Source organism: Coffea arabica, chromosome 5c, assembly GCF_036785885.1.
Source record: "Coffea arabica cultivar ET-39 chromosome 5c, Coffea Arabica ET-39 HiFi, whole genome shotgun sequence".
In the NCBI taxonomy this organism is placed as follows: domain Eukaryota; kingdom Viridiplantae; phylum Streptophyta; class Magnoliopsida; order Gentianales; family Rubiaceae; genus Coffea; species Coffea arabica.
Genome location: NC_092319.1, coordinates 775,022 through 797,996, shown reverse-complemented (window position 1 = coordinate 797,996; position 22,975 = coordinate 775,022). Strand labels below are relative to the sequence as shown.

At 40.2% G+C, this 22,975-nt stretch overlaps 4 protein-coding genes across 5 annotated transcripts; 3 read left to right on the top strand and 1 right to left on the bottom strand.

The window, feature by feature from the left end:
* Nucleotides 1-356: 356 nt before the first annotated feature.
* On the top strand, nucleotides 357-1,342 carry LOC140007594 (late embryogenesis abundant protein EMB564-like). Its single transcript, XM_072050375.1, has 2 exons — nucleotides 357-685; nucleotides 846-1,342. Exons 1-2 carry the CDS (start codon nucleotides 571-573, stop codon nucleotides 1,007-1,009), a joined length of 279 nt encoding a protein of 92 aa, XP_071906476.1. The 5' UTR covers nucleotides 357-570; the 3' UTR covers nucleotides 1,010-1,342.
* Nucleotides 1,343-3,345: 2,003 nt separating this feature from the next.
* Nucleotides 3,346-4,129, top strand: LOC113688141 (large ribosomal subunit protein eL27x). Its single transcript, XM_027205821.2, has one exon. The coding sequence runs from the start codon at nucleotides 3,462-3,464 to the stop codon at nucleotides 3,867-3,869; it is 408 nt and encodes a 135-aa protein (XP_027061622.2). The 5' UTR covers nucleotides 3,346-3,461; the 3' UTR covers nucleotides 3,870-4,129.
* Nucleotides 4,130-9,772: 5,643 nt separating this feature from the next.
* Nucleotides 9,773-11,638, top strand: LOC140007593 (scarecrow-like protein 23). The gene has a single exon (XM_072050374.1). It carries the CDS (start codon nucleotides 10,025-10,027, stop codon nucleotides 11,456-11,458), a length of 1,434 nt encoding a protein of 477 aa, XP_071906475.1. The 5' UTR covers nucleotides 9,773-10,024; the 3' UTR covers nucleotides 11,459-11,638.
* Nucleotides 11,639-14,455: 2,817 nt separating this feature from the next.
* Nucleotides 14,456-22,745, bottom strand: LOC140004026 (uncharacterized). Of its 2 annotated transcripts, XM_072050372.1 has the most exons (6): nucleotides 22,257-22,745; nucleotides 19,669-19,802; nucleotides 15,978-19,223; nucleotides 15,649-15,876; nucleotides 15,273-15,431; nucleotides 14,456-15,025 (listed from the first exon to the last, which is right to left on the bottom strand). In XM_072050372.1, exons 2-6 carry the CDS (start codon nucleotides 19,741-19,743, stop codon nucleotides 14,798-14,800), a joined length of 3,936 nt encoding a protein of 1,311 aa, XP_071906473.1. In that variant the 5' UTR covers nucleotides 19,744-19,802; nucleotides 22,257-22,745; the 3' UTR covers nucleotides 14,456-14,797. The 2 variants fall into 2 exon arrangements, with proteins under 2 accessions (XP_071906473.1, XP_071906474.1); XM_072050373.1 differs by lacking the exon at nucleotides 22,257-22,745 and having other exon boundaries at nucleotides 19,669-20,345.
* Between the last annotated feature and the right edge of the window lie 230 nt (nucleotides 22,746-22,975).

Genomic DNA, 22,975 nt, shown 5'->3' with positions numbered 1-22,975 from the left:
ACCTGCAGTTAAAAAAAAAAATTCAACGAAGGAGTCAGAACATCTATTTGAGTCTTACACTTATTAGTCCGTTATACACAATCTCTTTAGACTCTTTATTTATATAAATGTTGGTCTAATCAGATTCTTATATCTACTAACCCTTTATACACAATTTCTTCAAACTCTCCTCCTTTTAAATTAAATTGTGGAAATGTTGTTGCCATAAATTAAAAAAAAAAAAAAAAAAAACAAAGAGCTGTAAGTAGCACACGTGTGGAGCGGTGGAGAAAGGAGACTGCCATAGCCTCGTGTCACTCTTTAACCATCCCTCTCCTTTGGTGTAAACCTCCGTTGTCTGGGATTCAGCCCCGTCAGCCAACCACGCGTCCCTCAACGAGCTTGCTCATCACCGGAATTTATTCCTGCCCTTGTGCTATAAATCTGGACCCGGCAGGAGTGCAAAGTACACTGGCGTCGCGGTGGTTATCAGTTGTTGAAAGAAAAGTGCATCCAGTTTCTGTTTCGGCTGGTTTAGACTCTAAAGGAGAGACAGAGAAATTAGCTGGTTGGGAGATAATATATAGAATCATGTCTTCGGAGCAAGGCAGAGCTGAGCTGGACAGGAAGGCTAGGGAAGGAGAGGTTGTAGTCCCCGGTGGTACCGGAGGCAAAAGTCTAGAGGCTCAAGAGCACCTTGCAGAAGGTACGTGCCTATCCCTGTGCCAGCACCATTAATTAAGTGCGCACACACGCACACACACACGCTAGTTCAGTTCAGTTTGTGTTTCCTTTTTTGTATTTCTTCTTCGATCACGTTGTGCTGTGTTTGATATATATATATATACACATGAACTTTGGAATAGGGAGGAGCCGAGGAGGACAAGCGAGGAGGGAGCAGTTAGGGACAGAAGGGTACCAGGAGATGGGGAAGAAGGGTGGGCTGAGCGCCACTGACAAGTCCGGGGGAGAGCGTGCGGCGGAAGAAGGAACCCCCATTGACGAGTCCAAGTTCAGAACCACCGGATGAGGATTGATATATCATATATCCATCCATCAGTATTCAGTAGTGGTGGTGCTTTTGAGTCTCTGATGACTTTGTAGTAACATAGCACGGGTATATATATGTGTGTGTGTGTGTGTGTGTGCATGTAAAATACTAATAGTTAGAGGTCTGACAGACTAAGCTGGCTTATAAGCTTATACTAGTACTGCTTTAATAGGAAGGAATGGTTTTGGTTTAAGTTAAATCTTAGGTTTGAAATCCATCTTCGGATGTGTTGTTGCACGGACATGCAGTTGCCTGTGTAAGTCTTAATTTTCTCGTCGTCAATAATCATATTTCCTAGTTCAGTTGTCTATACATTATATTGTTGATTGTTCTCGCTTCTCATTCGGGCCCTCTTCCTTTCCTTTTTCTAAAGATCTGCTCTAGTCGAGATACAGAGACTCGTATAAGTATTGGCGTTGAATATCATCAACGCAGTCTACATAACGAATGATGGACCAGTTACATTAGAGTGTAGCGCGAGCAAGTGGTCTTGGATGATTGATGATGATGATGAATGAAACATACAATGACACCATTTTGAATGAATTTTGATTCTGTTTGATTTGCAAAATGGGCAAAGTTTAAAGAAGACGAGAAGGCAAAACATGTGCTTTTACCGATGGATAAATTCTAACAAAGTTGCTGTACGTTTTTGGAGTATAAATAAATGAAAAAAAGTCGCAATGTGTCCCGCTTGAAGTTTGGGAATATTGGTCCAGATTTTTATAAAAATTTCCAACCACCTCTGGCAATGCCAAAAATTTAAGAAAACCTCTAATCTTTAGATGATTCTTTCTTGTTTGGAACTTGGATGAATTTTTCTCATGACGTGACCATTGAAAGGACTGTAGCACGGCACGTGCCTGAAATAGGAGTACAAACGAGTTGGATTCAATCAAATAACTCACGAGTTTGCTTAGTTAAAACTTGTGTTCGAACTTGTGGTGCTAGCGAGTGGAATTCAATCAAATAACTCGCAAGTTTGCTTAGTTAAAATGAGCCGAGTTTCAGTTTAGAAGTGCAAACAAGTCGAGTTTTGACCTAATCGATCCGAGTCGATCAACTTAGTTTTATGAAACTTGAACTCGAATTCGAACTCGATGATCTCAAACTATAAAATAAAACTTGAACTCGAACTCGACGATCTCAAACGGTAAAGTTCAAGGTCGAGCTTGAGCTTAAAAAAATTTATTATTTTATTCATTTTTTAATTTCATTGTTAAAATAAAAAATAATACATATATATATATATATATATATATATATATATATATATGTATAAAATCGAGCCGGCTCGTGAGCTAACAAGTTGATTATCTTTGAACTTGAATTCGACTTGACTCGAGTTTGATGTTGATTGAGCTTGAGTCGAACTCGGATTCAAGTTGCTCACGACTAGTTCGATTCATTTGTAACTCTAATCAAGTTTGAGTTCAATTAAAACTTGTGTTCGAACTCATATTGATCGAGTTCGAGTTTGAATAATAATACTTGAATTCAAACTCGTATTGGCCGAGTTCAAATTCAAACAACTCTAACTACTTGACAAGTCGAGATCAAGTTTGATATATGAAACTCAACTCAAAAGCCCGTCAACTCAATCGAGTTTCACATATATATGTTTTTGTTTTAATTTTTTTTATTTATTAGTACGAAATATCTAATTTATTCCTTGTTTAAAATTGTATAAAATATAAATTTATATTTTTTAAACTTGATTAGCTCCGATTATGTTCGATTAAACTCGAAATAAACTCAATTAGGCTTGATAAGCACGAGCACGAGCTCAAGTAATACAAAATAATTAAAATCGAGTTCAAACTGGAACTTAACTTCCAAGAGTTCGAGTTTGAACTCAAATTCGAATCCAAATTTTTTAGTTTGAACCATACTCAAATGGTGATTCGACTCAATTATACCCTTAGGCTAAAGTTTCAAATTGGCACGAGTCAAACCAAAGCTCGTTGAGGGGTGGATTGCCAAACTTTGGGCTCAAAAACTAACCCACCACCAGCAAAAACAAGAGATGCATAAATTTAAAAGAAAAAAAAAATTCGATCGCAACAGACAAACAGCTTATTTGGTGATTATACCAATTCACCGAAAAATTCCATCGTCAAATTCGCGTCCCCTCCCAAAAAAATTACACAGACGCACTAGTGCTCCTAAACACATTTCGTTAAGGCCTTGAAGTCAGGAGACCCATGAAGTGAAAAAACGACCCAGGCCCAAAGGCCCATTAGTCAATACGAGCATATTAGGGTTTCAAACGACAGACGACCCATTTTCCACTGCTTCCACATATATAAGCCCGCGTTGCTAGGGTTTTAACCCTCGCTGGGGAGAAGAGACTTAACTCCAAAAAGAAAAAAACAGAAGCAGAGAGAAGGGAAGAAAGCGAGAGCGGCGGAGCTCGGAAGGGAGATATAAGATGGTGAAGTTCCTGAAGCAAAACAAGGCCGTGATAATGCTCCAAGGCCGTTACGCCGGCCGCAAGGGAGTGATCGTGAGGTCGTTCGACGACGGAACCCGGGACCGCCCCTACGGCCACTGCCTGGTCGCCGGAATCTCCAAGTACCCCAAGAAGGTCATCCGGAAGGACTCCGCCAAGAAGCAGGCCAAGAAGTCCAGGGTCAAGTGCTTCATCAAGCTCGTCAACTACAACCACATCATGCCCACCCGCTACACCCTCGACGTCGATCTCAAGGACATTGTCACCGCCGACTGCCTCCAGTCCCGCGACAAGAAGGTCTCCGCTGCCAAGGACGCCAAGACCCGCTTCGAGGAGAGGTTCAAGACCGGTAAAAACCGCTGGTTCTTTACCAAGCTTAGGTTCTGAGGAGGAGAGGATCTCCCCCTTGTCTTTCTTTATACATCGTTGCTTATTTTGATAGGACTTGAGCAGAATTGTTATCTATCTAGAAGTTATTTAAAGCAATTCCCTGCTCTGCTCGTGAATGATTTTGTTTGCTTTGCAGTACTCAGTTTTGGTTTTTTTAATTTCCCTGAAACTCTTGTATTCTGATAAATACTACTCCCTGTTTTAGAATTATCATTTCCTGAAAATTGTCATCATGCTCGTTTGGCTCGTGGGCTGAATTCCTATTGCCTATTTTATTGGTGGGTTATTCGTTTGAATAATTATTAGGTATTACTCATGGTGATGATTTTAAGCTCTCTCTCTCTCTCTAGTTAGTAAGAAGATGGAGTGTTGGCAACTTAACCGTATTAGGGGTGCATAGTCATTGTACCCACATCCTTAATGCTTGTATTGTCACCCCATTCTTCGTGCATCATTCATGAAAGTGGTTTAATTGGCTAAAAAAAAGTTTACACACTCTCTTGGTAGCCCTCAAATGACATTTAGATATCTCAGTTGGCAAGTTCTAGAGCTCGCATTGACTGATGCCTGCATTTCTGGCAATATGGAACCATAACCGATCCTGTGTTGAGGAGTGCTTCTATTTTTACATGTTTTGTGGTCCTGAAGTTGAATTATGCCCCAAGAATTAGCATCTTTTTTTTGTCAGTTTCCTGCTCTCTTGAGACAAGATGCTCTGCTCTGTGTGTATGTTGTCGATGGTATAAACGTTTATCAATAAGACAGTGGTTATTCGGAAAATGACTGACCTTGATGTTGTTACAGAACGGCAAAATTTTTGTCCAGTAAGGTAGATTTTGAGATTCTGGCTGAGGATTTGAAATTGTTTGTCTTCAGTTTCTGGTGCTGTAAGTGCATATGTAAACCATGCTTTATACAGGGATCAATGAGCATTCACATGGGGACCCAATTCATGATTTGGTTGATGCACTAGAGTGGCTACCTTGGCTAGCTAGGTCCACTGCAGAATTGCATCTCTCAAGATGTTATTGAACATTAGAGAATAGTATATTGCTTATGTTGAATAAATAAGTATCATCCACGAAATGTCAGTGCATGTTTCTCATCTCATGCTTTATGTTCAATATTGCTGTTTCACCTCACTGTTTTTTTTGTCTGTGCAATGTGCCATCCATCTAATTCTCATTTTGCAAACTTCTTGTACACACTTGTACTCGGTGCTTTTTATGATTCTTGGGTTTCTTTGAAGGGTTTGATGTTGTTTAGATAACGTGATTGGTGTTGAGATTGTCTTTACGTCTCTGAGATTCCATTTCCTTTCTTCAAGAAAGGAAAATGCCAATTAAGCTTTCTTCTTTGCGATAATGTTTATTGGCACAGGAGTGTTTACTGATTGGTAACAGAGAGTGCTTTTGATTTCTAAGCCATTTGTTATTTGCTTGAAACAAGCTGGCCTTGGATCTGGCTCAATTTAAGCAGCTTATTTGTAATCTAAGGCTGTGCTCAATCATGCATTTCTTCTCCCCCTTTTAAACAACTAGTAAGCATCATGTTAGTGACATTGATTTTGAGTCTGAAATTTGTAACCGGGATGAAGATTCAGATTTTGGTGATTACTCGTCTGGGGAGATGTTTCATAAAGCGAACTATTTTGTCCTGTGTTGATTTTCTGGGTGCGTATTTAAAGTGGACCTCTAGCCTATTTCCCTTCAGGAAATAAATTAGGGAATGCCTAGGCATATATTTTTCTTTTTTAAAGTGATTCGTGATTAGCTGAAATGGTTTTGCCGTTTTGGGTTCAAGCGCCTTTCCCTTCTGTAACACCTCCCTCCCCCCCTCCCCTCTTTTCCAGTGCGGGGCGGGGGTCCAGCACACCGGTCTCTGGAGTTTTTTATGAATAGAGTCTGGGAGTAGCTAGAAGGTAAAAAATGGAACGTAGCTTTCTTATGAGCGTGGTGAATGAGATTGTCCGTGTAGCAGCGGACTGTCAGAGCCCTGGATGGATACAATCTTTCTTCAGATTTGAGCGACCGAAAACAAAAATGGAACATCTTGGACTATAGGCGTATTCGAGTTGATGCTGGTCAGTCTGCGATGTGCATCGCTCGGTAACTCAAAATGTTACTGAAGAGAAAAGCTTTATCTATCTATATCTATGCTATAGGAAGAAGAATGATGAGTCAAACTGGTGTTATTAGCTCATTAGTCGAGTGATTATAGTATTTTACTTTCAAAATTTTTTTTTTTCCTTTTTTCTTTTGTTATCGTTAGGTTTAGAGTTACAAACATGGTGACAAGCAGGGACAAATAAGGTATAGTAGTCCAATTCCATCATGGGGCAGTGGGGGTCCGGCTCCGGATCCGACTCCACTCTTTTGAGTATCATTTTTATGAATGAGGAGATGCCTGCAGCACCCCTCATTTGTGCAGTATACTGTTTTGTATTGTAGTTCCGTTTGCGCTGTCAATTCTTTATTGGAAAAAAAAAAAAGGGAACTCTTGGGAAAAATTAAAAAAAAAATTTTTTTGATGACAGGCAAGACCTACTTCAGCATCATCTTTAGCTGACGATTTAATCATAAGTTGACCTGTGGGGAAAACTATTTTTCCCCGAAAGTAGTTTAGCTGACAGATTGAAAAATGGTTGTGTTTTTTTTTAATTATTATTTTAAATAGATATATATATATATATATATACACACACACATATGTTAGAAAAAAAAATTCCTTCTTATGTCAATGGGGATGTTTATTAATTATTGTGTATTTTTGAGCAATCGCAAGGGAGTATTTATTTGCTGTAGTAGTTTGTATTGAGTATTTATTTGCTGTAGTAGTGTGGAATGGATTCCCCCGCCATTCCATTCATCTTCTTGCATGCACATCACTGAATAATGCAAAGTAGGACCTCCATTTCTTTCTTGCTTCCAAAATATACCATCCATCATATTCCTTCTTCACATATTATTCATTTTCAAAAAATATATATATGTAATTTTGTAGCAAGTAATTGTGCGGTCAATGGAATTATTCTCTAAACAAAATTTTGTGCTCTCGAATACTACACCTTCATTGACAATAATATTTATTTTGTTACCATTGACAAAATTAATTAATCATATGTAGACATGCGTGTTTCAATCTCATCATCATCATCTTCTTCTTCTTTATTTTTTTTTTTCATTCGCAGGAGAGCTAATTACAGTACCGTGTTACTTACTTGAAGTTGTTTCATTTACCTCCCACAACAAATTCATCCTTCGTTCCTTGAAAAACGAGGCCTCTCCAAACTAATTGAGAATTCCGGCAATAGAAAATCTGCGAAGTCGCAACCTCGCTGAGTTTTTCGTGAATACATTTTCCAATTACCTTTTTATCTCACGCATATCAAATCGCTACAGTAATTTTTTTACAAAAAAATTGCAATCCGAACAAGAAGGCAGCTTCTCCAAAATGCAATCAGGTAGTTTTTTTTTTTTTGCTCTGAAAGCTTTCATTCAGACAAGTTGAAGCGAGAAGAAATTGCTGTCCCAAAGCAGAAACCTGATTTTAATTTGGAAGGATGTGATGGGACTTTATTTGGCGTTTCAGCATCAAAGGTGAGGCTGAGAGAGAGACCTACAGGAAAAAAAAAAAATAGAAAGAAACAAAATTCTCAAATGACAGTTTTCAGAGAGGGGCAACAGTCAAAGATGCTAATATGGAAGGGCGTTCGGCCACAACGGCAGTTAAAAATCAATAATAATAGTAGTGTTTTCAGTGATTGGGGCATTTTATTATTTTGTAGTAATCTCCTCGGCAGTGCCCAAGCAAGGCCGGGGCGGAGGACTGGGACGGGGACCCTCCGCCGACCTTCTATGCTTCCCTGCGAAACAATCCACCAGAACGACGACGCGCCCTTTGGCTTTGGGCTATAGTTTCCATGCATTCACCTAACTAAAAATTACTAAAAGGAGTCAGCTGTCAAGATCCCATGCATGCATGTTAACATTAAAGCATTGACGAAGTAGAGGCAACAATCAATAACATTTGGAATCCCTTTCCAAATTTTGGTGATAAGATTAAGAGTGTACGTGCAGCAGATGATGAGTAATATATCTCAGCCTTTCATCAGCAGCAGCAGCATCCTGATTAGCACGCAAGCTAACAAAAAGAAAGGAGACAGATCAAAATCTAAAGGCAAGGATAGAGACAAGCCTATACACTCTGAAAACCCCGAATCAACGCTAACCAAAGATGACAATCCAAAGCTGACGCTCTTTAAATCTTTTGTTTATTTATTCATTCATTCATGCACAACCCTACTGCCCTTTTGAACTAAGCCACGCACGTACGTACGTACGTACAGGTATTATATTATTAAGGGTAAAAAACAGAAAAATCCTGCGTTAAATCTAACGCACAGAAAAATCCTCCGTGATTTCAAAACGTACAACATGACACCTCATACTTTGAACTAAATTGCAATTAATGTGACGGAATCCGTTAAACTTAACGGAAATGACTTACTTCGTTATATCAGGGCATTTTGGTAATTTCGTCCATTTCCGTTAAATTTAATCGATTCCGTTCAAAATATAGGGTGTCGTGTTGTACGTTTTGAAATCACGGAAAAGTTCTTTGTATACTAAGTTTACAACAGAAATATTTTTTTTTTATTTTTTACCCTATTATTAACTAGCAGGAGCAGGAGCAGGAGCAGGAGCAGGACTATTGTATTGTATTGTATTAAAAAAGGAAAGGGGAAAAAAAAAAAGAAATATTTGATGGTTTTTGCTTGTGCGAACACTCAACTAAGAAAAAACAAGCAAACAAAACCTGCCCCCCTACCCCAACTCCCGGGCCCCGGCGGCGGGGCCATGGTCATCCTCGAATCCTCCAAAAAAAAAGAAACAAAAAAGGAAAAAGCCATTTCAACCTCAACGCAGCACCATCGCTGATCGCACCAACCTTCTTTGCTCGAGCCACAATGACATGCTTTTTGGGATTTACACTTGGTACGCTTCTGATGGTTCCATTTACTTTTACATATGGCACTTCTCAGTAGTTTATTACTTTTCCGACCTTTTTTTTTTTTTTTGAAAAAAAGTTGGGTTATAGATACTACTGTTATGATATGATATCATCTGATAACACGTTCTCAACTTAGTGTAAAGTTTGTCTCTTGGAACAGCCAATCATTTGAAGGAAGCGATACTGAATGTTTCTCCCTCGGACGTAGCAGTAGCAGCAGTACCATGATCATCATATAGCAGTACTGTAGTCGACTAGTCTCTCCCTCTGTCCCTCTCTCTCTCTCTCTGCCCCTGTTGACAAAAAAAAATTAACTGCATTCCATTTGGTTTAAGATCCCAAAGTAATACTAGGGAGTGAGTGCGTGTCTGGCTTGGTGGATATGGGTCCAGTAGTAGTAGTAAACTAGAAATAAATAATAATGGTACTGAACAATAATGTAATTTTTGAAACTCGGAACGTGTTAATTGAAACGGTGAGGCGTTCGCGTCGAGAATCAGTTGATTGGATCGATTGAATTTTGGTATAATTATTTTTTTAAAAAAAATTTATATAAAAATATATATATATATATACGTGCACCAAATAAGACATGCAAAGAAGTAAGTTAAAATTTTATATGATGAAAAGTTGAATATTTTTCAAAGAATTTGGATTTTTATAAATTAAATTATTAAATTATAAATTGAAACAAATAAATTTTAACTTAATTTCAATTATATCTATCGAAAAAATTTTAAATCCAACCCAAAAAATACCGGCCGTGGTGCAATCTGATCGATCCAACCGGCCGATCCAATCCGGTTTTTTATACAAGCAGTGGTACTGAGCACATGAGTAGAGAAAATTGTTTGTTTAAGGCATATGCACCACGGCACAGGCTGCTTGTGACAAAATGTGCATATACGTTTTGTCAATTTCTCCTCGATAAGTATCCTCATAAAGTTCTTCGCCTTTTGATTCTCTCTTCTCCCTTCCTCCCTCCTCATGAGCCATACAATCGATACAGCCCACAAGCCCGGTCTCTCCCTCTCCCTCCTCCCTCTTTCCCTGTCCACACAAACCAGGCAATAATCTCACCGCTCCCTGCTGCTCTCTCCAGTTCAATTACCGCTTCCAATTCAATCTATCCATCTATCATGCTCCACAGTTTGCTCCACTCCAATTCCACTGCTACTCCTGCTGCCAACCCCATTAATTCCGTTCCCATTCCCCTTCCCCCCAGCAGAAACGCCCGTCCCTCCTCCATGCAGTCCAAGCGCTCCTCCTCCGCCCACCACGACGACCCCTCCTCCTCCTCTTCCCTCCTCAAACGCCGCCGCTCCTCCCTCGGCCCCGACAACCCTTCCACCTCCGCTGACAGAACCACCGACTTAGACAACGAGGACGACGACGTTGCCGAGCTCGAAGCCGCCGCCGCAGCCGCCTCCTTGGGCGGAGCAGCAGCTGGCGACACCGAGTCCGCCGGCCTCCGTCTCCTGGGCCTCCTCCTGCAATGCGCCGAGTGCGTGGCCATGGACCGTCTCAACGACGCCAGCAACCTCCTCCCCGAAATTGCCGAGCTCTCGTCCCCCTTCGGCTCCTCCGCCGAGCGCGTGGCGGCTTACTTCGCTGACGCCCTCTCCGCCCGAATCGTGAGCTCCTACCTGGGGACCTACGCCCCGCTCACCATCAAGTCCCTCACCAAATCCCACAACCAGAAGCTCTTCAACGCGCTCCAGACCTACAACTCCATCAGCCCCCTCGTCAAGTTCTCCCACTTCACCGCCAACCAGGCCATCTTCCAGGCCCTCCACGGCGAGGATCACGTCCACGTCATCGACCTGGACATCATGCAGGGCCTCCAGTGGCCGGGCCTGTTCCACATCCTGGCCTCCCGCCCCCGCAAGATCAAGTCCCTCAAGATCACCGGCCTGGGCTCCTCGATGGAGCTGCTGGAGTCCACCGGGAGGCGGCTGTCGGAGTTCGCCAGCTCGCTGGGACTCCCTTTCGAGTTCAACCCGGTGGAGGGCAAAATCGGGAACGTCAAGGACCTGGGTCAACTGGGGGTGATGGCCGGGGAGACCATCGTCATCCACTGGATGCACCATTGCCTGTACGACGTCACCGGGAGCGATTTCGGGACGCTGAGGCTGCTGACCCTGCTGAGGCCCAAGCTGATCACCATCGTGGAGCAGGACCTGAGCCACGGGGGAAGCTTCTTGGGGCGGTTCGTGGAGGCGCTGCATTACTACTCGGCGCTGTTCGATGCGCTGGGGGACGGATTGGGGACGGACAGCGTGGAGAGGCACACGGTGGAGCAGCAGCTGTTGGGGTGCGAGATCAGGAACATCGTGGCGGTGGGGGGCCCGAAGAGGACGGGGGAGGTGAAGGTGGAGAGGTGGGGGGAGGAATTGAGAAGGATCGGGTTCCGGCCTGTGTCGCTGGCGGGGAACCCGGCGGCCCAGGCGAGCTTGTTGCTGGGGATGTTCCCATGGAAAGGATACACGCTGGTGGAGGAGAACGGGTGCTTGAAGCTGGGATGGAAGGATTTGTCTTTGTTGACTGCCTCCGCATGGCAGCCGTCCGATTGAGGATTCAATAGCAGAGTAGTTAGTAGGAGTGTCGCCTTTTCCTCCCACTTTCCACCACCAGATCAATGATTGATGGTAGATGAGATGATAATGGAACATGATTGGTTGGATGGAGCCTCGGATTGCGTGCGTAACATTGGTTTCGGTTGGATGCGTACGTACCATATACCATAAGTAGAAGATATTACTGTACGAGGTCACGAGAGGACTCTATATGGCAGAAAAAGACCTTCTTTCCTCGATCTCAATCATATGCTACTGCTGCTGTTGCCGCTGCCTACGATTTTAGGAAAGAACCAGACATGAAATTAGTTATTGAAGACTATTTTTCAGGGAACGTATAGAAGCCACTACCGCTGGCTGGAAAATCAAAATGGGCTATGTTTTGTTCATTTTGTTGTAATTCCTTCTTTTCTATTTTGCTTCCTTGTTTAAACATTCAAGGATGATATTTTTTTTCCTTTTTATAATTTTTTGAACATTGTTTTGTGGAAAAAAAAAGAATGAAAGAAAGACTTACAAAAGGAAAAAATGTGTTCAATTTTGTGAATGAATCTTTGGGCCTGTTTAGCAAAGGAATTTTTGGTCAAATTTGTCTCTTACCAATTTTTTAAATAACTTTAGCTCAAAATTTTTAAACTACACTTTCAAAACACACAAAAAATGCTTCTTCCACCTCAACTCACCACAACCTCCGCCGCAACCTCTTCCGATGTCGACCATCTTTTTTTTTTCCTTTCTCTTCTCCCTCTCCGTCTTCCCTCTCCCTTCCCGCCACTCTCCTCCTCCCCTTTTGCTTGATCTGGTCACATGACTAGATCATGCGAGGGCGAGGGGGAGGTTAGTCGAGGAGGAGAGGGGGAGGGGGAGAAGGAAAAAAGCAAAAAAGAAAAAAAAAAGTTGCTTCTATCGCTACTTGTTCCGGCTGGGAGGGAGAGCGGGAGGGGGAAGGGAGAAGAGACGAAAGGAAAGAAAAGGAAAAGGAAAAAAAGAAAAAAAAGTTTTCCATCTTAAAAATTTTTTCTACAATACTTACAGTAAACTACATTAACAAGAAAGAAAAAAAAATGGCTTTTCATCTTAAAAACTTTTTCTACAATATTTATAATAAGCTACAGTAACATTTTAGACAAACATTAAAAAAACTCACTTGTCAAATGGGATTTTTGTTTATCTTTGCACTAGCAAAGGACATCATTCAACTCTTTGAATGAGGTGCAGAATTATCTTCTCTCTCTCTTTTTTTTTTTTTTTTTTTGTGGGTTCAGATCATCATCACGTATAACGATATGTCTTCGCATACAACAATATGTCTCTATAACGATATGTCTCCGCAATCAGTCACTTACAGAACTTCTTATATATCACCCATCAACACAACTCTCGACAGCAGTATTCAAACACAAAATCTTCTGTGATGAAGTGACCTTTTCTTATCAAATGAACCTGGCACAAAATTATCTTCTCATATCTCCATTTCTGTGACAAACCCTTACTCACCTTTGCGCGAATTTGACTCCACAAATTTGATTTCATTTGTCAAATAAAGAATGAGATTGCCATTCAATACAAACCTCCATGCATCGAAGCAAACCAACCCTACGTTTGTTTTTGTATATATTCATTGAACTGATTCTTTTACGTTGTGGAAAACCAATTGTGGGTCTTTGCCGCTACAGTGGTGGTGAACAATTTAATTGTATGTTTCAAACACAAAATTGTGGTTGTCGTGTATGCATTTTCAGACTAGCTCATTAGCATTCTCTCTTTTTTTTTTTTCGAATTTGGTTTGAAAGATTAAAAAAAAGCAGTTAGACCTGCAATATGTAAAAAAAAAAGGTGGTTATTAAATCTTGAAAAAAAAAAGCTCAATAAAAATTTTGGGATAAAATCAAAAACCTCCCTTGAGGTTTCTACTAATATAACTTGGCATTCTTGTGGTTTTAAAAGTATCACTCCCTCCCCAGATAATTGCAAAAAGATTATATTAACCCTCACTTGATACATAATTCACATATCAAATAAATAGATCTCAAAAATTTTTTTAAAAAAAGAAATAAATGTCACTTTTTTTCTTTCTCCTTTCTTCAACATTTTCTCTTACTCCCTTTTTTTTGGATGACTAAGTGATTGTGTATTTGTAAATTATAGTAAATTGAATTTTTTTTTTACTGTTTATAATTGTGATAGAGTGGAATATGATTTCTTTGTTTATTTTGAGTTAATTTTATAATGATCAGTATAATTAAAGACTTGGGCATGGGGTTGAGAAGATGCCATAAAGAAAAAAAAGATTCATAAGAAATGAATTTTGAACATATAGAGTTAAATTACTGCTAGTTTATTTCTTTGTAAATATCTTTTTTTTTTCAAATTTAAATTTTTCTGGACTATAACGTTATGACGTAGTAGTAGTAGTAGTACTAGAGATTGTTTTTTAGGTAATGATTTCCTTAGAATAAACAAAGTGACTTTAGAGTATTTTTATTTAGCAAACAAAAGGGCAGTTTAGAGTTTTTCAAAATTTTGCTGCAGAAATAAATAAAAGGAAGGGAGGTAAGTGATTTTTAAAACTTACTAAGCAAAACCACAGGGGAGGTTTCTGATATTGTCCCTAAAATTTTTTTTTTTTTACTCTTCACCTCTCTGCGCGCGCAAGTTAAATAGAAAATGACTGTAAGCAAGAACAAGTTTCGGCTTGAGCGTTCCTGGGTCGGTCCAAAAATAAAAAATAAAAAAGTGGCGACGAGCAGCAAGTGGGGTTTTTTGTACTTAGCACTTACTTTCCAGCGATCCGTCAACATCCGGAACTTCAGTCCCCCGCACCCACTCGCTTTGGAAGAGAATCTGCTGAATCAAATAGTCCACTTCGTTACTCCTTGACACCTCACAGCCTCAGACCACCATCTTCATCTTCCTCCTATGAATATGATTCAATTCTTCCGTCTATCTTTTTGACTGTTAACATCCTGAACACAACAAATTCACATCTACCAGTTATCAACAACCCTTTTTTTTTACTTATTCTTGGGGTAACTAATCGCATCAAACTTCATTACACGGAACCAGCTCTCTTTTCCTGCAAAGCGCAATACAGGTAAATCACAGCCAGGGGATCTTTATCCTAAAAAACCAATTCCCACTGGACCAAAACCAAACCAGCTCTAGCCTCCTATATAAATAGCATACCAGCCAAAAAAATTGGCTTTTCTTTCTCACTACACTATTACAAATGAGAAACCCATAAATAAGATTTTTTTTTTTTTAAAAAAAAGAAAAAAAAAATTGAATTCCTTCATCTTCAGAAGCAAATCCACAACCAGGAAGCCCTACCAGCTTTTAGTATCTTTTCCCAAGAATGATGCCAATAATCACTGAAACCAGTGCCACACCCAAGATGAATTTGAAGGCCATTAAAGGAGATCCCTCTGCAGATTGAGCGTTCGTATCTGAGGACAATGTCGTTTGAGTGGAAGACGCTTCCGACTTCTTCTTACTCTTCCGTTTTGATGGGGTTGAGATGCTGGTTCCCAGATCCCTGGATTCCACACTAATGCCTCCAGCCTCCTGCAAACATTATTTGAATCAAAGAAAATGTTCATCTTAAATAGCTCCCTCAGATATTACTACTAATAATTTAAATACAAACCTCGTGGAGTTGATTGTCGCGTTTCTAAGCTGTTCAGGGAAAATGCAAAATGTTTTGGATGGAAAAAAAAGGTTTAAATCTGCTCCTTGTCGATGCATTGTTCATTGTTGTAGGACAAATATGGACCCGACAAGAAAATATTCAAAAAAAAAAAAAATTTCCGACCTTCTCTTTTGATTTTGCATCACCCAGCTGCAATTTCTGCTCTAGATCTTTTACTTGGGTTTCCAGGAACTGGACTTGTTTGCTCTTAGCTTCGAGCTCTTCAATCACATGTTTTGGAGGAGCTTCAGTTTCCAACTCTTTTTGGGAGAGACTTTCTTTCTGTTTACAAGAGAAACAATAAAAACAGGAGCTCAAGGACCATCCCTAGAAACCATTTCTATATTCCCGCAGGACAAGTTGTTTATAGACTTTCCCCAGGATCCAACATACGCAAAATGAAACAATCTTCTTTTGTCAGAACATTAGTAAGTCGCTACTCAATACTCGTGATACTAGAGAAAAAGTAAAAGAAGGTTCGCGTATGACTGATGGCTACCTGTTTATAGTCCACTAATTGTTCTTCCAGCTCTTTTACACGATTTTGCAAAACAGACATCTGGCTGATCTCATCCTTGAGAGTTTCTATCTCAGCTTTCAGAGTAATTTCACTTGATTCCTGTTCCTTCAGTTGTTCCTCAAGACGTGTTACCACAGCCTGCAGCTCCTTCTTGGAAATTTCATGTGTTTCAGTGAGTGTGTTTTTCTCTTCTATTGCAGAAGACATCTGTTGCAGGAAAACAACGCCACAACAGATTTCAGACAATGCCAAGAAAACCACACAAATACGGAGATAGACTACGAAAATGATCGCCATAGAGAGGTAACCTGAGATTGTAGCTTTTCCCCTTCAGAAGTTAGCTGTTGTGTCAAGCCTTCAATTGTTTTCTTTGCAGAGTGAAGCTCTTCAGCTGCTTCTTCCTTCTCAGCAAGTGCAGCTGACAGTTTTGTCAGTGTATCATTAACTTTCGACTCATATGATGCCAGTTCCTCAGTGAGCTTTATATTTGCTGCAACTACCTTCTCAGTCTCTTGTTGATACCGAACAGACTTGCCTTGCTGTTCTTCAACGATGCTTTCTAGATTCCTCAGTTTTAGTAGAGTCTGCTCCAGTTCTGCCTTTCGACTTTCAGCAACTATAGATGCTTCATGAGCCTGCTCTTCATATGCTTTCAGCTGGCCTTCTAAAGCATTCAACTTCTCAATTAAGTCTTTAGCCTCTGAATCTCTATTGGTGAATTTCTGGATAGCTTCTTCCAATTGTTTTTCTGCTTCTGAAACTCTAGATTCAGTAGCCAACTGGAGTTCAGAGGCTCGAGAATGCTGATCCGTTAATTCAGTGATAGAGTTCACGTGCGCAGCAAGTTGCAGGGCAGTAGCTTCCTTTTCAGCAGCAGACAACTTCAGAAGTTCTTCAAGTTCATTTACCTTGGCCTTAAGCTGTACATTTGTCTCAGATAAGAGTTCATTCTCTGCAGAAAACTGAGCAGACTTATTTTCTGATTCAGAGATCCTTCTTAAAAGGTCCTCAATGGTATTTTCTGCAGAAGTCAACTTGATCAAAACCTGGTTCAGCTGTTCTTTTGTAGCTGCGTATATCCCACTGGATTCAGCCAATTGGTCTTCGTAACTCCTTACTAGATCTTCGAGCAATTTCAGTTTCTCGTATAATGACTTTGTCTCCGAATCTTTGCTTGAGAAATTTGCCATTGCTTCTTGAAGCTTTGTTTCAGAATCCCTTGATAGGGTCTCATGCAAGGATTCGAGCTCCCTGCTTCTGGTGGTTGCTTGCTCCAATAAATGTCCATGATGACCTACCTGCTCCTCAGCAGATTTCAGCTTCTCCGTATATTCAGTTTCTCTAATACCAGCAGCCCTGAGATCATCCTCCAAGCTCTCCAATTTCTCCTGGGAGACATTTGTTTCATTCCGCAAGACTTCAAGGAGCCCTTCTGCTTCAGCTAGTTTTTCATTTAAACTTTTGGATGCATCTTCTAAAACTTTCTTCTCCTCTGTCATAGCATTCAGGCATTGATTCAATTCCTTTTCTTTTTCAGTAGCCAATTCTACAGCAACTTCCAGGCTTCCTGCTTTAGATTTGTGTGCCTCAAGTTCTGCTTCAAGTTCAGAAACCCTTTGTGATTGGTTCTTAGACTCTGCCTCTGCATCCTGGCATTTCTTCTCTGAAGTGATTATTTGCTCTTCAAGCTCCTGAATTCTATACTTCTCTGTTTCAAGCAAGAGCTCCAACTCACTCACTTTTTTGCTGGCTTCTTCTGCTTTGGAATGTGACACCTGCATCAAGTCTTCCAGCTCAAGGCTACGCTGGTGGATCTTATTAGCCTGTCCCTCATGTTCAGCACATTTCCCAGTGACATTCGTTAACTCCAACTCAAGTTCTGAATGCCGTGCTGTTGACTGACCCAAGTCAGACTCCAGAGCAGCCACCTTATGCTGGTATTCTTGTATTTGGGTGTTCAGCAGTTCCTTTTCTTCCACGGCTTTTTCTAGTGTTGCGTTCAGTTCTGATATTTTCTGAGAAGACTCTCTCAGTTCTCTCTCAGCATCATTGCTTTTCAGCTCAACCAGATTCAATAGTTGCTCTAGTTCCACGCTCCTTTGTTCTGCTGCAATACAACGTGTCTCAAATTCTCTAAGTTGAGCTTTCGCTTCATCCGCTGCACCGTTAGAGGCTCGAATGATTTCCTCAAGCTCAAGATTCTTTTGGGTAGCTGTGTCTGCAGCAGATCCAGATTCAAGATGAAGCTCTTCCAGGGCTTTCAACTTCTGTTCTAGTTCTGCACTGTTTGCCAAAGCTTGAGACAGGAGAGAATCTGCCTTGCAGAAGTTCTCATCAGACTGCTGCAACTTAGCCTCCAGATCACTGCACAGCTCCTTCATCTGGGATACATTATTTGTTAGCTCAGCAACAGCAGCTTCAAGCTCTTCATTGCCTGCCGTTAACTTGGCCACTTTTTCCTGCATGGTTGATACTTTGGCTTCCTGGTCTTTCAATTTAACTTCAACCTGTCCTTTTGCGCTCTCTTCCTCCTGCAACTTGAACTTGGCATCTTCCAAATCCGACGCTTTTGACCGAAGTTCTTCTTTAATTGATGAGAGTGAAATATCTAGCGCTGATACGTCTTCCTTGACCTGAGATTCGGAGGCCTTTCTGACATCTAATTCTTGAGTTAACTCGTGTATAAGAGCGTCTTTAGAAGCGAGCCTCTGCTCCACGTCTAGCAGTTGTGATTTGGAAAGCTCCAACTCTCCTTGAACCGTAGAAAGCTCATTGGCAGTAGTCTTGAGTGCCTCTTCGACCTTCTCATTTTCAGCAATCTTATCATACATGCCCTTAAGATCTTCTTGTAAAGAAGTCATCTGGTCTTCCGCGTGTTTTGCACTGACTTTTGCATGCTCAAGCAGCCTCTCAAATTCTAAGGCCCTCTTTGTCTCTGATTCAGCATAAGAACCACTTTCTCTATGCAACTCCTCAAATTTACGGGCTTCATCTGCAGAGGTTTGTAGCTCTTGCTCAAGCTCTTCCATCTTCTTTTTCGAGCTATCAAACTGTAGGGTAAGATTACCGAATGCTTCCTTTACTTCGGTCAACTCCTTGTGTTTTAGTTCTTGAGATCGTATAGCCTCCTCCAGAGCCTTGAGCTGTGCTGTATGTCTCTCTTCCGCCTCCACGGTCTGGCGCTGCAATTTCTGGTGACCCAGTTCAAGCTCTTCGTACTTCTTCCCAGCTTCCTCCAGCAAGCCCTTAGTAAGCGAAAGCTCGTGTTTCAACTGTGCATTCTGAGATTCAGAATCCTTCAGTGCTCCTGCAACTCTTTCCAATTCGAGCTCAATTTCCCTCGCCTTTTCCTGTGCTTCTAGGAACTCCCTGCTAGCGGATGAATTGCTCAAGCTCTCCTCAGCAACGGATGGCTTGCTATCCACGGAAGCTTCAGTTGCAACGACACGAGAACCATCCTTGGCATCGAATGATTCCCTCTCCACCTTTATAAATTCTCCATCAAGGGCAGTCTCTTCCTCTTCTTTCTTTCCTTCCTTCTGCTTGGTCGGTGCCTGTAATAAGACGCGTCGTCGATATGCTGTTGTTAGAGATCATAAACTTCTTTGCATGACATCGCGCTTCTAGTCAAAAACTAAGACCAAAAAAGAAGTACTGAAAATGCGCCATGCAAAATTCACACGCTTGTTGAACTATAGAGAACTAATGTGATTATCTTATCAATACTTTCGACTACCATGTACCTAAAACTAAAAGAAAAAACAGCATGAAACCAGCTACTTCTTCCAACTGATATTGATTTTTTTTTTTTTTTTTTTAAAAGAAAAAGAAAAACTACTTCTTTCTTGTAGTATGTCGAGCATTTGAAACATCAATCAATCATATCCACGTCTTGATTACTGACAATCAATCAGTGAAAACTAAGACAGTAATCGAAGGAAGGCATGGGGCTAACAACACGGACAAGAGACCAAGAAATATGGGGCTAACAACACCTACCTTAATAATGCTGCCTTCATCCGCAGCAAGTTTGACGTTCGGTAGCTCTGGATTTGCTATGGTTTCTGCTTCCATTATCGCAATTCGCAAAGCAGAGTATAAAATATGCCAATTGATGTGCACTGCAATCAGTGCTGTTAGATCAAGAAACACAAAACAGTAAGTGCTCCCAGTCCCAGGCTCATGTGTGAAGAGAGGTATGAACTCTCAGTTCACTTGGAACCACAGATCAAACGAATTACACAAAGTGTGGTGATATATTCGACTTTAATTTCAGGTTCGTTCGTTGTCACGAGCCTGTCTTTACTATATATATATCATATGCTGCAAAATTCCCACGCAAACGGCAACTTTTTTTTTTTTTTTTTTTTTTCAAAAAGCTAACTAAAAAACAAGAGAAGAAATAGAAGTGGGGCCATGGATTCTTGGACCCAAATAAAAATGTTATGCTATAGCCCTTTTTTTTTAAAATTTTATTACCAAAAAAAAAAAAAAAAGAAGAAGAAGAAGAGGGCATAATGTTTACTTTTTTTTTTTTTTTGGGTGCTTCTTAAAAAAAAAAAAAACTTCACATTTTGTGCTTCTTATAATACCATAATAATATAGCAGTACTACGAGGAAAAGAACAACAAATACAACTAGATGATCTGAGAACTACGTAAAGAAAATAGAAAATCGGAAAAAGAAAAAAAAAAAAAAAAGTGACTGGGCCCAAACAAGAAACATGGCCTGCACGCACCTTCGTGGTGGGCTCCAGCCCTTTAATCTAATACGACTACTACAACTATAATTTTTTATTTAATATAAAAAATACAATTATAGTGTGTATCACTTTTACCCTTTTGTCGCGATTTGGCTGGCAATTGGCAATTGGCTAATTGGCTAACATATGCAGATGATGAATCAACGTGACCTTCTTAAACTCAAAATTTCTCATTCATTCCAAATTTTTTTAAAAAAAAAATTTACTTTTCTTTATTCCCTAACCAAAAAAAAAAAAAAAACTACTACTAAAATCGAAACAATTCTTTTTTTCAAGGAAAAAGGGACGGATGAAAACTACAGGAGAGAAAAAAAGCAAAGGAGCAGTACAATTTAATTAAGTACTTCTTCCTCCATGCAACTACACAGAAATAAAAGCCTAAAAAGGCGGCGTTACTCAATTTCTTACTTCGCTAAGTTTGCGGTTCTAAAGGGCTGAGAATTTTTTTTTGGGTCAAACTTCAACCAACTGCATCATATAAAGGAAGGAGGGTTGAGAATTGGGTGGTGGCAGTGGAAAGCAAACAATTTAGAGAGTGTGTATGTTTTTTCAGATGGGAAATTTATTGGTGGTCCCACTCTCACTCCCACTCTCACCAAGAAAAACAAAAGGAAAAAAAAAAAAAAAAGCAGCAAAGTTATAAACTTTTTTTTTTTTTTTTGATCAGCTTTTCCTTTTTGGGTCATAAACTTTTTAACCAAACAAGTGGAGGGCTAGACTGTAAAATGCAAAAGAATAGCCAATTACTTAAAGATTGAGAGTGCGTTCCACTAAGCAATGCCTGCTGTCTATTGCTGAGACGCGCAAACGAACGAATATGATAATGATGATGATGATGAAGAAGGAGGAGATAAACTCTACAATCACACAAAGTTGAAATTCAAAAACACCATCATCAATCATTCACATTCACATTCATATTCATATAGTAGCAGAGATATGGTGGTATGTATCCAGGCATCAGGAAATGAAACTAAAACATCAAATACCACCTTACATTAAAAGCTGATTTTAACATACCACCAGCTCGGTCGTCCGCAACATAAGCAACCAAATCCACATACAATTCATATTAATTCGTTAATGAATGAACAAATAGAAACATGCTCCAGAGAAAGTTACTATTAAGTGAAGGGAAAAAAAGAAAGATAAATCAGATAATCAATCCCTGAAGAGAGAGAGAGAGAGAGAGAGAGGAAAAAAAAAAATATATATATATATAAGGAGACAACTTTAATCATACTTTGACAATAAGTGGATGGTAATCAATCATCAAAGCATCTCCTTTTGATCAAAGTTAACTTATTACTACTGCTGCTGCTAGAACAGACACACAGCAAATTTTTTTTTTTTGTGGAGTAATACAAAATGACATTTTTTATTTTTTATTTTTTTGGGTTTAGAAAATCAGTAGTACTAACCATCTGGAAACCCATATACCAACTGTGAAGTCGGATCAATACCATATATAAATAAGGCGTTTAAGATCCAATATAATTATATTCGAATGAAAAGAAGAAAGATTTCTTGTGTTGATTTGAATAGATGATTCTGATCTTCTTCGACATAAAGCAAGAAACTGTAGTTGGGATCAAACTAAACTCTTAAGCAGCAATATTGATCGATGTAATTATAACTCCATGAAATGGGAAAAAGAAGGAAACAAACGGATACTGCAGCGCTGACAGACAAATCAAATAGAAGAACCACAGACAGGAATTGAGGCAAGAGCATGGAGTACAGTCCAGTCAAGTGGGAGAAACAAACAGAAGAGGAGGACACAGGAGGATCGAGAATGAATATGGATGGCAGTAGTGTCGCTTGCCTTGAGCCTTAGGGAGAGGATGATGAGATTAAAATCGAGATTGAGATTGAGAAGCACTACTGGATTTGCTCTGCTTTGCCTTGCCGCGATGGTGTCTTTGGATGGGATGGAATCGATGATGCAGCCGCGTCCGTCGGCCGGTCTGAATCTGATGATTGCTACTAGTATTTGATTGATGGAGCGAGTCGCTGGGTGTCGTGAGTTGTGTGGGAATCAATCAGGAATGAATGAATGGTGTCACCACTCGCCAGTGTTTATTTTGTTTCTTCTTGGAAAGCAAAACCAGAGAGGATTGACCGCTGCAAAATGAAAGCCATCATATACCAATGGGTTTGTATACTACAGTACAACTTTACTACAGTACAACTTTACTATATTTATTTATATATGAAAAAAAAAAAAAGGGGGGGAATGGGAAGACTATGGGAGGGAGAGAGGGCGAGGAGTGGATTTAGAACTTAGAAGCTAGAATCCAATTCAGCAATTGCCCGACGGGGAATAGCCTCCCATTCCTCCACATGTGACAGCGCAGACCATGGGCCCCACGACTACCAAAACACCCAATTGAAGATTTGTTTTAAGTTCAAACGCTGCGGCTTCTTTTTGAACCCCCCACCGGCTTTTGCCACAGATTCCGCCTCACATTTACGACATTCTTTATCGTTATACGTGGCCGTTTTAATTAACTTTTTTCGATGGAGTCTGTATTTACATTGAAT